The 13,514-nt window shown below is 35.7% G+C and overlaps 1 protein-coding gene across 1 annotated transcript; it reads left to right on the forward strand.

Moving 5' to 3' along the window:
• Positions 1–7: 7 nt before the first annotated feature.
• LOC109036767 (ribosome biogenesis protein BOP1 homolog) lies at positions 8–11,881 on the forward strand. The gene is given in 15 exon segments (XM_019051133.2): positions 8–242; positions 1,415–1,453; positions 2,273–2,424; positions 2,563–2,680; positions 3,419–3,520; positions 4,265–4,501; positions 5,904–6,071; positions 6,875–7,049; positions 7,432–7,641; positions 8,168–8,271; positions 8,455–8,505; positions 8,507–8,629; positions 9,905–10,004; positions 10,394–10,589; positions 11,639–11,881. Coding segments are annotated over 15 exon segments (2,025 nt in total). The 5' UTR covers positions 8–146; the 3' UTR covers positions 11,793–11,881.
• Positions 11,882–13,514: the final 1,633 nt, after the last annotated feature.

Here is a 13,514-nt window from a genome sequence, read left to right on the forward strand (position 1 = left end):
AGCCACCTTGCCGCATGTGTTTTTGAGGTTAGATGTCAAAATTGTCATGTGCCTCGCATGTTTTCACTAACATTGGTGAAATATTCTAATATTTTTACAGTTTATAACTTTTATGTTCATTTTTAAGTGACGAATAACCGATAGGGATGGAGGAGAGAGTAGAAATCCCCGAGGTACCTGCCGCGGCCTCAAATGAAGACGACAATGCTGGACCAAGCAGTGATGATCCGTATGAGGAAGATGTAAGTCCTAATTTGTTTGTTTCTACATATATATTTCGTATCCGAGAGCGTTTATGTGTTTTTCTCACTTTTTAAAATTCACTTAATCCAAAGCATACACCTCAGGTCACCTCCTAAATTGAATGGACTCGGTGATTCTGTTCAATGTTATTGCTGCCGCTGAAAACCGATAATTTACATCAAGGCTTGCTCAGCGAACTTGAGCAACTAGTAGCGAAAAGATTGGCGAGAAAATGATTTTGATAGAATAGAATCTGTACCTCTCAGCAATCAAATTTTCAATATCCCAAGTGGATCTGGGACGTTTGGATTTGAATTCCTAGGTTTTAAAAATGATGAAGGGAGGCAAAATGCCCTTAACCTCTTGAGCGCTGGGTAAGAAATCATGAATTGCTGAAAAATTCAAGTTTATGTTGATTAATGTTGACAAACTGCAGTGCATTCAGCAGAGAAAGGTCAGAAGTTGTAGTTCATATCCTCACCTCCAACAAGCCCCTTTACATGACAGAATGCATGCTTTTGCGACAAAGTTACAGCATGGATTTTTATTGACCTCATCCACCTCATCACGAGATACCTCGCGATTGACGCCCGGAAGGTCCATGAGAGATTTTCTACAGCTCCCATGCTTAAGTGTGAAAGCTGCATCGGTAATCTAGCAGGAAGGAAGTCCCGAGTGTTGTAATTTTAACGCCAAGCAATTGCTTATATATTGTCCAAGTACTTTTGTGAACAATAGAGGTTTAAAGTTGATCCCATTTTATTACATGTGTTGTATCCTTGTCTATTTTGGTTAAATATATTTCTTTCTCGGTTTTCTTTGAATTCTGTACAATAAGTGAGTAAATAATTTGTGTTTCTGAAGGATCTTACTATGACACTTTACTTTTCCACATAAACTGACATGGACATCACAAGGTTGTTACAAGACTCTAAAGTAACGATTTCTCCATGTATTTTGCAACATCAAAAACACAGAACTGAAGTATTAATAGATAATTTTATCAGGTTTCAATTTTTCCCAAGATTATGAGAACTTATATTATTTTGATTCATTATGAATCTGGGTTTTATTCCAAAGCAAGATATTGCTCCCACCATACTCTAGTATGTAGATCTCAAAGTAATTTTTTTCAAATGCTTGACATTTTTTTTTCTCTCTCTTTTTCCAGTTTGCTGAGTACAAAGATGGGGACTCATCTGATGAAGAAGTAAGTTTTTCACACCAATTACTTAAATTGACAATCCTATAACCAAGATTCTGAAGCACTGTTAATGACAAGCTCTCAAAGCTATTAATTGAATCCCCTCTTTTAGCCTATTAATATGTAGTGAAGACCAAGATTCTAATAGGTCTCGGGAAAAAGTATATTGCCACCGCCTGTTGGTGACTTCAGTTGAGTCCAACCTTAAAAATCTTTTCAACATCCAGAAGAGCTCAAAACACATTCCAGGTTACCTTGAGGCTGTGAATGAAGAGTGTTAAGGTGGTTCTTCTACACTTTGGAGAATGATTCGCTCATCAATCGATCACTTGATAAAGTCTAGATTTTAGGACATATCTTAGGAATTTTCGAGCATCACATCATGCTGTAGAATATCAGGTACTTGTGCAAAAATTTGACCAAGAAACACTATGAAATAACTAGACAGCTACCATGCAAGTAGTTGGCTCATGGTAGCCGGCTAAGTTATGTACTGTAAGTATATGCATGTGGAATAAGTTTTCAAAAACTCACTCAAACTATCCTCTCAGTACTGACTTCCGCAGGATTTTTGTGATGCCTTTAAATGAGGATTTGCCTTTGCCTTATGGTTGCCACATGGATAATTGTTTATAACAATATGGTTTTGAGCATGGACGCAGTTGGTAATTCGTCAGTGTTTTTATTTTCTAGAAAATGAACATCCAATTTCAGAGTGATTCTTTCATTTTCACCCTGTTAAAGATATTGGCTCATCGTCATTTGAAATTAGAAATATTTAATAATGCAAGAAAACTTTATCTTACCTCACTTTGATTATTGCAGGAGCTGCGTAACACAGTGGGAAATATTCCAATGGATTGGTATAAAAACTATCCGCATTTGGGATATGACCTTGACGGAAATAAAATAATGAAACCCAAGCAAGGTGATCTACTGGACGAATTCATAGACCGGATGGAAGATCCAAATTACTGGTTAGTAGTGAAGACTTATCAAACTTTATCTCTCATTACCATTTCTTTTGCTCTTAAAACTATGCAAGGTTACTATTTGCTATTGAATCCTTCACCAATACGAACTGATCTATTAAATATCTTTTTGGTTTCTTTCAGGCGAACAATAGTAGATCCGATGACTGGCCAAAGAGTCATCCTCAGCAAAGAAGATGTCAAGATTATTCGCAGGCTGGAAAGAAGTAAAATTCCGGATCCAAGTCATGATGAGTATAAAGTAAGAACATCACCAGATGTCTCACAAATGTTTTTGCTTTATTCCTTTTCATAGATTTGAACGTTTACACCAGCCAGTGATGTTTCAACATCGCAAAGCTGTATTGTTACCGAGATAATCTTTTTCCTTTTTTTCATGAGAGAATATCACACACCATTCTCTTTTTTTTTAAATCGTCTTGTACTTTTTTTGTGAATGCAAGAAAAATTAAATTTTATAAATCTTCCATCTGAAACTGAAATGGCCAAATGGATTTTACACATAGCAACATGAATGTATCATTAGGCAGCATTTCCTATCATTATTCAGAGTTTTTCTTTTCAAACACCATTGACTTCATTATCAAAAAATTATTAACTGAAATTATTGAGATTATTGAGCATCACCATGCCACTTCCTAGTTGAGAAGATGAAGAAATTATTCCATATTAAGCTTAACTGATCCTAGTGTATGAGCTCATTAATTTTCTAAGAAAATGAACTATTAGCTCAGCTGATCCTAGTGTATGGGCTCACTAATTTTCTATGAACTATTTGCCAAACTCATGTTCAATTGTTTTTGTTTTTTTTCTTGCTAATAATCTGCTGGTGTATACATATTTTGCATTTTTTATTTATAACATTGCAACTGGCATATTTTATACGGAGGGCAGAAAGCTATGAATGCATTTCAAATACTTATTTTTGATTAATTTTCTAATTCCTCATATTTCTGATTTTAAATCGTTATTTTTTCAGCCATGGATCGAATGGTTTACCTCAGAGGTGATGAAGACTCCCCTAAGAAAATTCCCAGAGCACAAACGATCCTTCTTACCTAGTCTTGCATATAAGAAAAAGGTAAGTTATCAAAACTAATGAATGACTTTGCATAATGTCTTGTGATGTAACTCCTTTTTTTCCTTTTGAGCGCCTTTTTTTATTAATCAAATAGCTCTTAGTAAAGGATCAAGAAAATTTCAAAGTCTGCAAGTATCAATAAATAATCAAATTACTCTCAAATGATACGATCTTAATGGATAGTACTAAATCATTTCATTTTTTTAGTTTAAGAACATCACAAGTAATGAAAGCTCCCTTTAACAAGTTTTTGATTATTCTTTGCCGCAGGAATTGAACCTTCATCCAATATTATTTTATCAGCTTAGCCACATATGATTGCCCTCTCCAAGGTATCGAGGAATAGTGCACGGCAAAATCTATGTAAATCAGACAGCATGTACAGCCATAGCTTTTAAATTTGTCCATAGTTTTCAGCAGAAGCACAACTTAATATAGATTTCTTTCCTCTAAATGCTAGCACCAATTCTACAAAATACAGAATGCGTTATCGCTGAGAAGTAAAAACCAAAGCCTGTCTGAAGTCTGACAAGTATTACTGAGAGTCAGTATTCGATCATGTTTTTTAGGGTTGCCTGACTTCTTTTAGTCACTCCCTCGGAATTTTAGTTCTATCATCAAGTTTATTTGATTTCAGGTTATTGACACAGCTCTAATGGAAACAGAATGTTTCCCCCTAGAACTGATTCATGATCAGTCATTACTGCTTCATTAAAGCACTAAATTTTATGCTTCTGATTTCAGATTAATCACTTAGTACATGGAATTAAAATGGGTAGGATTAAAACGTTAGAAGAAGAAGAAAGAGAAAGGTATGAGAAAAAGAAAGCAGCCAACAAGTTCTATATGCTCTGGGATACTGACAACACTGCAGAAGAAATGCGTCGTATTAGGAATCATATTCCAGCCCCAAAAAGACATCTTCCGTCCCATGTTGAATCTTATAATCCTCCACCCGAGTATCTCCTGGATGAAGAAGAGGTAATTTTTACGGATATTCCTCTCAAAATCAATTTATGGACTTATCATTCCACAGAATTTGGTATCATGCTTTTTTATGGTTTTAAAGTTCTTTCTGCGTTTATTAATGTAGGTCTCTTTTTTTCAAGAACAACTGTGATAAATTTAATTTATTACTACGGAAAATGGTGTGGACCTAGCCAGGCCCGCCACAAGGGGGGATACTGGTCTTGGTACGGGCCGGGCCTGGAGGGGCCATGAGAGGTGACAACACTACGAATTCATGTGTAACCTGTCTGTGGGAAAGTGAAAATTACAAAATTCGCAAAGGTGAATAAAGTTTCAAAAACACGCTAGGGCACTATAAAATTTTTCTTACTTTTTTAGAGATTTTCAAGATTTTGAGTATATGTAGAGTGATATTTTTAGTAACTGTGTTTCATTTTCTTCCGTTGTCGGATGCTAAGAGGCTCCTTTCTGGGCATCCTCGACTTCAATGGCTTAACTCCCTTGCCATGGACGTACGAAAGGGGAGTCCAGGGGGGCCCGGCTCCCCATAGAATTGAAAATTATCATCTGCCCCTCAAAAAAAAATTTATAGATGTTTTGAATGCAACAATTCGAAAGTTTTTGGTGCTGAAAGTAAACAAAAAGGCGTAATTATTCTGCAGAAATTGATGGAAAATCTCCTATCATATAATGCGTCCAAATAGATTTAAAATTTCAAAAATTTCCCGGGGGAGGCCCCCCCGGACCCCCCCACCCCCCCCCCCCCCCCCCCCTGTGCTAGGGGCCCGGGCCAGAAAATTGGTACCAGGGCCCGAGATGAGATGTGGCGGTGGACCTAGCACCATTTCTCCACCTTGTTTAATTTATTACTTAGACAAATGTATGTGTCATAAAACAGCCAAATAACAAGCATTTCTATGACAAATGTGTTTTTTCTCCCTCCAACAGTCGGAGATTCTTAGAAAATAGCCTCCAAAAATCTGAACCTATGACTGTATCAACGGATTTCATCTAATTCATGTATTTGTAACTGCTTGAGTTGTCAAAATTTCAATTTTTTCCCTGTGTTTATAGTTACTTAGATTAAAGAGTCAACTTGTCTGGAAAAGTACTTAGAAGTACAGAATTATTTCATATATATTTAAAAATAGCTCCAAAATCTGATTGACTGTATCAAGATTCATGTAATTCATGTATTTGTAACTGTTTGAGGTGTCCAAAGTAACAATTTTTTCTCTCTGTTTATAGTTACATAGGTTTTAAAAGAAGTCAAACTTGTCTGGAAAAGCTTAGAAAGTACAGAATTTATTTTCAACTTCCTCCTAAAGAGATGTGGGATCCTTAGCAGTCTTGTTTCACTCTCCAATGTATTTCAGAATTTTCTTCCTCATTTCTATCATTTCTCTGTCCAAAGATGAAAGAGTGGGAGTCGCTGAAGGATGAACCCTGGAGACGGAAGTATCCATTCTTGCCAGAAAAACACAAGTCTTTGCGTGAGGTTGGTGCATATCCGAAGTTTGTCAAAGAAAGGTTTACACGCTGTTTGGACTTGTATCTTTGTCCTCGTACCACAAAAGTTAGAGTAAGTACTTTAAGCTCTCTTTTTAATGTTGTTATCTGTTTACGAAGTTTAAAAACATCATTATTTAGACACTGGAGACCCAAAAATAACTTGGATCCAACGATCTTTTTGTTATGACTCAAGTGCATTCGAACTGAATTAAACCAAAACCAGAAAGAAACCAAAACCTGTGTCTGTATGTCTTTTACAATGTGTTAGGAGTTGTTTTCAGTCTAACAAGATGCACACTTTCTTCTGTCGAAAATTCAAAGTCGAGAAAACTATTTTAAATGTGAAAATTACTACATATCAAACATTATCGTCTTAGAGGTGGATAAAACTTTTAACTTATTTTTCTTTGTTTGATCTTGATGTATCGTATTCCTAACTGTTGAACGGGGTCCACTTTTAGTCACTGAAAACTGAAACTATGGAATCATTTTATTGTTGAAAATTACTCACTTTTTAAAGCAGTGGTCAGAAACTTGTCATACTAACTTGTTATAACTAAATCATTTTTATGTGCTCTAACTTGTCTTGCGTTCAAATGAAAGAACATCAACTTGATTGAAAACGTTTTAAAATTTGCAATTGCCTTAAGAGTAAACATTCTTTCTGAGCAACCTCCCCTCGAAAGAGAATTGGACGAAATTGAACAGTAACTTTGTTTATGCAGGAGATGATAAGCCAAAAAGAGACGTAAGTAACCAAGAAATAAATAGTTGGGTGCTTCAATTTTCTGCAAAAATCAATTTTTCATTCCCTATAATAAACATTTTTACTTGTTTTTGCCCTTATTAATTTTGAAATTTATGTCTTCCTAGCAATCAATTCAACCTGAAGATTTGTTGCCGAAATTGCCAAGTCCAAAGGATCTGCAGCCCTTCCCAACCACTGTATCCCTCACGTACAAAGGACACACAAACATGGTCCGGACCATTTCTGTCGATCCTCTTGGACAGTATCTTTTGTCTGGATCAGATGACTGCACAGCCAAAGGTAAAATAGCAGATTTACGGTCCAGTTCTTATAATCCTGATCTACGATCGGCTAGTGTCTTTGATAGTTGGTGGCAATATGTCTCTATGTCTTTCAAAATAATAGCTTAAAAATAGGAGATAAAATGTAACCAATAAACAGTGGTAGAAAATATTATTTTCAGTCAAGAGGATAAGTGTAAGACCCACATTTATATACATGTACAAATGTGACAGGATACTGCCTAACTATTTGTCAAAAATGCAGTTTGTTTGATACTGATCATTATTAATTTTTTTTTTTTTTTGTGTGCTCCTTGCAGTACAATACATGCACAATGCAAGCATACTTGTGACGATTCACAGTACATCCAAATTTATAGTTCTCTGTCCTTTTTTTACAGTATGGGAAGTATCCACTGGCCGTTGCGTCAAGACATTCGAAGTTGGTGGTGTTGTTAGATCTGTTGCTTGGTGTCCAAACTCAGCACTTTCATTGGTTGCGGTGGCAGCTGATCGCAAACTACTCCTCATCAATCCGAGTGTCGGAGATTTTCTTGTTGTTGGAAAAACTGATACTCTCTTGGATGAGCCTCCTGAGCAGACTGCGATAGGTAAGCTAAGTTCTTGGTTTTATTTTTTGCCTTTCCGCGTGTTCAGTAACTTTTAGTAAAAATTTAACTAAAAATCTTCTTCAACTTAGAATTTCTACACAAACCATCAAAACAAAACAAATTTTGCATGTTATTCGAACTAGATTTCCCTTTTTTGTGCAATTCACTGATTTCTCTGGAAAGTCAAAATGGTTATCAATTTCTTAATATTGTGTTAAAAAGATTTTTTTCCAGAGTCAGAAAAATTGTCTCATTTTCGCATTATGATGAGGCACTCCTTATATCTGTCATGATTCTAGTGTGGATGACCACCTAAAAGCTTCTCCCACCCTCCATTTCAGGCATTAAAAATCAGAGTTACCTTTAATGTTTAAAACCCAATCACACATTCTAATACCAACTTTCATCCCTCGCAGATGTTTATCATCATTAATCGCCAGTATACTCCTCTGATTATGGAAAGGGAAGTCCTAATTTTAGCCCTTAGTTGGAATTTACCGATTCTAAAATTATGTTGTGTTTTCAGTTGCTGAAAGAATTAAGGCTGCTGTCCAATGGGAGCATCCAGAAAAAGAACTATGGGACAAAGGCATAAGAATCATCATCAATCATTTTAAAGAAATCAAACAGGTAAGGCATCAGTACCAAGATTTTAAAATATTAAAGAATTCGTCAATCATTACTGTAAGCTCCATTCATTAAAGAGCAGTGTTGATTATCACCATTTGCATTAATAGTAAATTTAAATGAAGAAGCTTAAAATAAGTTACTTTTATTTGTCTCCAGTTCTAAAATATGCCCTCTATTTTTCAGATAACCTGGCATGCAAAAGGTGACTATTTTGCAACTGTGATGCCTGACGGAGAGAAACCGCTCAGTACTGATTCATCAACTGTCAAATAGGCGGTCACAGATTCCCTTCTCTAAATCAAAAGGCATAATTCAGTGTGTTTTGTTCCATCCCATAATTCCTTACTTCTTTGTCGCCGTAAGTATTTAAGTGAATTATTCTGGAATTTAAGAATGAGTCAGTTAAGTTGATTTTTTTTATTGTGTCATTCGGAAGTAGTAAGTGGCCGAAGCTTACAGTTTTTTTCCGAATTTTTTTTTGATGACTACAAAAGGGAGAAAAGTTTATTTGAAAGTGCCAAAAATTAGGGTGGCCTAAAACAGCGTTTGAACCGCGCGCTCGTAGGTTTCGAATGTACACGTCACGATCAATATGGCAGCGGAATGCGTAGTGGAAGAATACACGGTGGCGGCGCGTTGGCGTTGTGATTTTTCTGGTCAATTGGAGGTTATGTAGGCTACTGTGTTTGAGATTCATATCCATTGTTCTTAATTCTCTAAGCTTTTCAATCAGAATGCGATACAGATGTACGTAGGATACGAAACATTCACACAGAACTTACTTAATCTCCTTAACCTCAAACGAAAAATCGTGATATCAACAACGGCAGCGTGGTGGTAGTAAGCAGGTTGGTTTCATCGCTGCCATCTTCCCGTTCTATGACATGTAGATTCGAAGATTCACGGCGGTCGGTTCAAACATGTTTTCGAGGACCCCTAAAAAGGAAGCGTCATATCTCCACAGAGACAATTTTTCGTGAAATTTTAACGTGTGCATCGTTCTTCTCGTACCAAAAACTGTTAGATTCGACTAATTGCAGGCAAATCCCTCCCGAGCTTAACTGACTCATTGAGCTCATTAACAATTTAAATAACCTAATTTTGAGATGCGAGATTTTCATTAAGTAGAGAAGAACTACATTCAAAGTATCACAAGACAAAAGTTCAATTTCAGAACTTCCACTTTATCATCGGTAAAGTCTGTGTCACTGGTAGAGACAACATCACCCGATAAACTCACCTCTTTCTGGTTGCTGTGCCACCTTCGCTGTTTCCGGGACAACAACTTCAAGCATTGTATAGAACTGAGTGGGAAATGGATGATCGTGCATTTACAAGTCTGGAAAGTATGCAGAAGTCTTTGAATTCTGCAGATAGACTACAGCCCTCTTTTGAGTTTGTAAAAATCAGGGAAAAAAGCGTGGCTTATCCACGGAGGCCTATGGTGCATGACTCTTTTAAAAGAAACAAAAGGAGATATGTATGTGAATTCAGTATGCACTCAGGGAGCAAGCAGATTAGAGTGAAAACTTTTTTGGGGGGACTTATTTTGATTACCTTAGTTACCTCACTCAAGGTTTTTTCAATCACAGAAAAGTGTAATTCTTTTTTTATTTTCTACTTAAAATTCTAGACGCAACGAAATATTCGAGTTTATGACCTTGTCAAACAAGAGTTGACCAAGAAGCTATTAGCAAATTCTCAATGGATCTCTTCTATGGCTATTCATCCAGGTTAGTATTTTGCTGAACCGTAAAATTTTTTCTTTATGCAGATTATGCAGTCTTTTCATAATTACTATAATTTATCTCTCATTTTGTAAAGAGCTTGTTGCTATTTATGTCCAATCCTTAAGGAATTTTTATTATCAGAGAAACAGATGGAAATTTCTTTTTAGAAGCGCATAATTATAGTCTAAAACTATTTCTGAATGGCTACTTTTAATTATTTCCCTCTTTTACAAACATCCTAGTTTTATTGTTCCTCTTAGAGTGGCTAACAGTATTGCAGTGAATCATTGTGAAAAAATACCATAAAACCGAAAATCAAGTTAAAATTGAATCAAAGAGATCATTTTAGTTCAATTTTGACGCTTTTAATTTTGACTTATTGTTTTTTATAGGAGGTGACAATCTAATTGTAGGAACGTATGATAAAAAAACTATTTGGTTCGATCTTGACCTATCCTCAAAGCCCTACAAAACACTTAGGTTTCACTCTGGTAGCGTACGATCTGTTGCCTTTCACAAACGGTACCCTCTCATGGCCTCTGGCTCCGATGACAAAAATGTTATTGTCTCTCATAGTATGGTCTATAGGTAAGTGATTTTCTTTATTTTTTTACCTTGCTTTGTTACTTTCCTTTTGAATAATTTTGCATTGGCTCGCAGTTTCCTGGATTTTTTTTCACATCCTTCTCAAAACTGTGATTCTTGTTGAAATGCTCCATATTTTTCTAAATTAGCATTTTTACTCAGAAGTTTTTTGACAAAACACAATCCCATTCCAAGAAAAGGTGTATCATTTCCCAGCAAAGCAGCTAAGGGAAGATAAAAAAAGGTTCAATTGCTATGTAGATCTGAGTTTTCTGTGGGTTCTAAGGTTTTTCCTCAGTAAGACTCAATGTTTTGGACAAATTTCAATGACTATTTTCACCGTCAAAATGTTACTTCTAGACTTGGAGCTGTTTTCAATAGAAAATTCATGACTCGTAGAATTTAAAACTACCCCCAACTCATTCTCTCCCTAAATGCGTTTCCTTCTTTGCACGTTCCATTTAAACTGGGAAGGACGTCAAATCGCATTTTATTGCTGCAGTTTTAAACTTCAATCATGTCAGATGAAAAATTTAACTTGCCTTTCTCACAACCACATCCTCTAATCTGCAAAATTTAAAGCATCACTGTCCCTATTTTAATTTTTCATTTTTGGGCGTTTTATACTAAATTGTGCGTAATAAAAAACTCAATCTTGAGAATTTTTGCACTTATGTTCCTTTTCGTGTGAATGGCATTGGTCCCTTTGCTGAGTGGTAATCTGTCATGCTGAAGAAGATAGTCGTTGAACCTTAGCATGATCATGTTGCCAAATTTCCTTCGATAAAATACAAATTTTCAGGAATACTTGTGAATATTTGTGTTTCCAATTTTTCATAGAATTTTATCAGTAGTTTAATTTGAAGTACCGGAAATTTCAATAAAAATAATTCATAACTTTCCCTAAAAATAAATATTTTAAAGGGGAAAATTGTGCAAGATTCGAATGCTCGAACAGTAAGTTTCCGTAGCTTGGCAGTAATCTTAATCTTCATAATTTAAGAAATGATTCCTATTGGTGTAACTGATTTGTGTAATTTTTTTTTTTTAAGTGACTTATTGCAAAATGCACTTATTGTGCCATTGAAGAAACTAAAAGGCCACGAAGCATTTGACGACTTTGGAGTATTTGACACTCTCTTCCACCCGTTGCAGCCATGGTTATTCTCCAGTGGTGCTGACTCAACCATCAAATTATACACTTAAGTTTATCTTTTATTTTCTTTTTTAATTCTTTGTTGAGCACTTTTTTTAAAACATGATATTTTTACATAAACGTGATATGTAACTGCTTATCTAGTGATTATTTTTTTTACCCCACTTGACTAGTTTCAAAAACAAACAATACAACAAGTTTTTCAGCAGATTTCTTCCTTGTAATCCCCAATGTAGTAAAATTGATGACTTACTTAACATATTATTAAGTAGCTTGCTATATCTATTGCAATGTTGGGAATGTCATCATTCGGTGAATAAAAAAAGTTAAAACGGAACAGATGAATAAAACAAGTAGAAGCTAATAATCGTGGGGTGGTATGAAGTTAAATTAAGCCAGGGCTAATATGCACTATATAATGTGTGACAAGTAAAGTCACCATTTTCTACTACATGGTGGATCACAAGGAAGAAATCTGCTGAAACAATGCTCCTTGATCATGAACAGCCTAACATGAATACAGTAATTTCTCGGCATTTTATAAATTCCATCAATCTAGTCTGCATCCTGAAAATAATACTTAAAGAAATAAAAAATGTACAGTTTTGTGTAAATGACAACGCATGAGGATGGGTCTCTGATCACTGACTTACTGAGCATTTCGGTGGGATTAGCTGAAAAATAATCAAGTATCTATATTCCTTTACATATACCATTCTATAATTTCTGACGAAACTTACCCTATTTAAGAGATTATACGTATTGAAAAAATATGTGTATTTTACCCTTAAGTTTTCCCTCCAAGTGGAGTACCTCATAATGAAAATATTTTGAATTGGACTACACTTATTGTTAGCAGAAAAAAACCAAACCACATCAGCTATTGCCAAATTTAACTGGACAATTAAATTTCTTTCAAAGAACGTTTGTGCGGATTCCTTTGAAAATTTTAAGGAATTTGCTTCGCATGCAGATAATTCACTGAAATTTGCATAAAAATCTGCACAACCACTCTGATGTAAAAAATTGAATTGCCCAAGTTTTGGCAATAGCTGATTGGCTTGGTTCTTTTCTGCTTAATGCTGTCCAATCAATGAATATGTTGGTCTCTAGAGCCTTTACATGAAGTTGCAAAATCTCCTCAACATTGCGAGCAAATCAGTTGGAGAGCCAGTCTCTTGCTCGAAGAATCAACCGCAGAGTGGAGGATATTAACAGGGCTGTTGCGGCAAATGAGTGATTGAGCACAGGGGAGAATTTCATGAGCCGCCGCCTGCGCCGCACTATGGTCCAAAACTCAAGAATAGGAAGAAAAAAATCGGATAATGACTGAAAGATCACGAAAGTTTCGTTACTGATGTTTTTTTAGTCGCTAATTTCGAATTTGATGTCAAATTGCCAAGATTTTAAAACCCTGGCCTATTAATTGGACGGAGTTAAACAGAAAGAAACCAAGCCACACCAGGATCGAACGGAGAAAAGAGGTTTAAAGTTTGGTTCCTGCATAAGACTCAATGTAAAAGATAAACTTCAAGTTCAATTTCTGCAAAATTTGCTCCAACAAAAACTTTGAATTTTTGGCTATAGATAGTAGAGCAGTGGTTGAAATCAAAACCACTCATAACTCAATTTTTTCCAAAATGTGGATTGGTTCCTTTTTGCTTAACTCAGTCCAATTGTGGGTAATTGTATGGCGCGGCGCGGCGCGTGCTGCCGTAGCTCGTAAGCGCACGTTAGCGCCTACAAACCTGAAGATATACTTCAAGCATTGT

This window comes from Bemisia tabaci, chromosome 6, assembly GCF_918797505.1.
Source record: "Bemisia tabaci chromosome 6, PGI_BMITA_v3".
Classification (NCBI taxonomy): Eukaryota; Metazoa; Arthropoda; class Insecta; order Hemiptera; family Aleyrodidae; genus Bemisia; species Bemisia tabaci.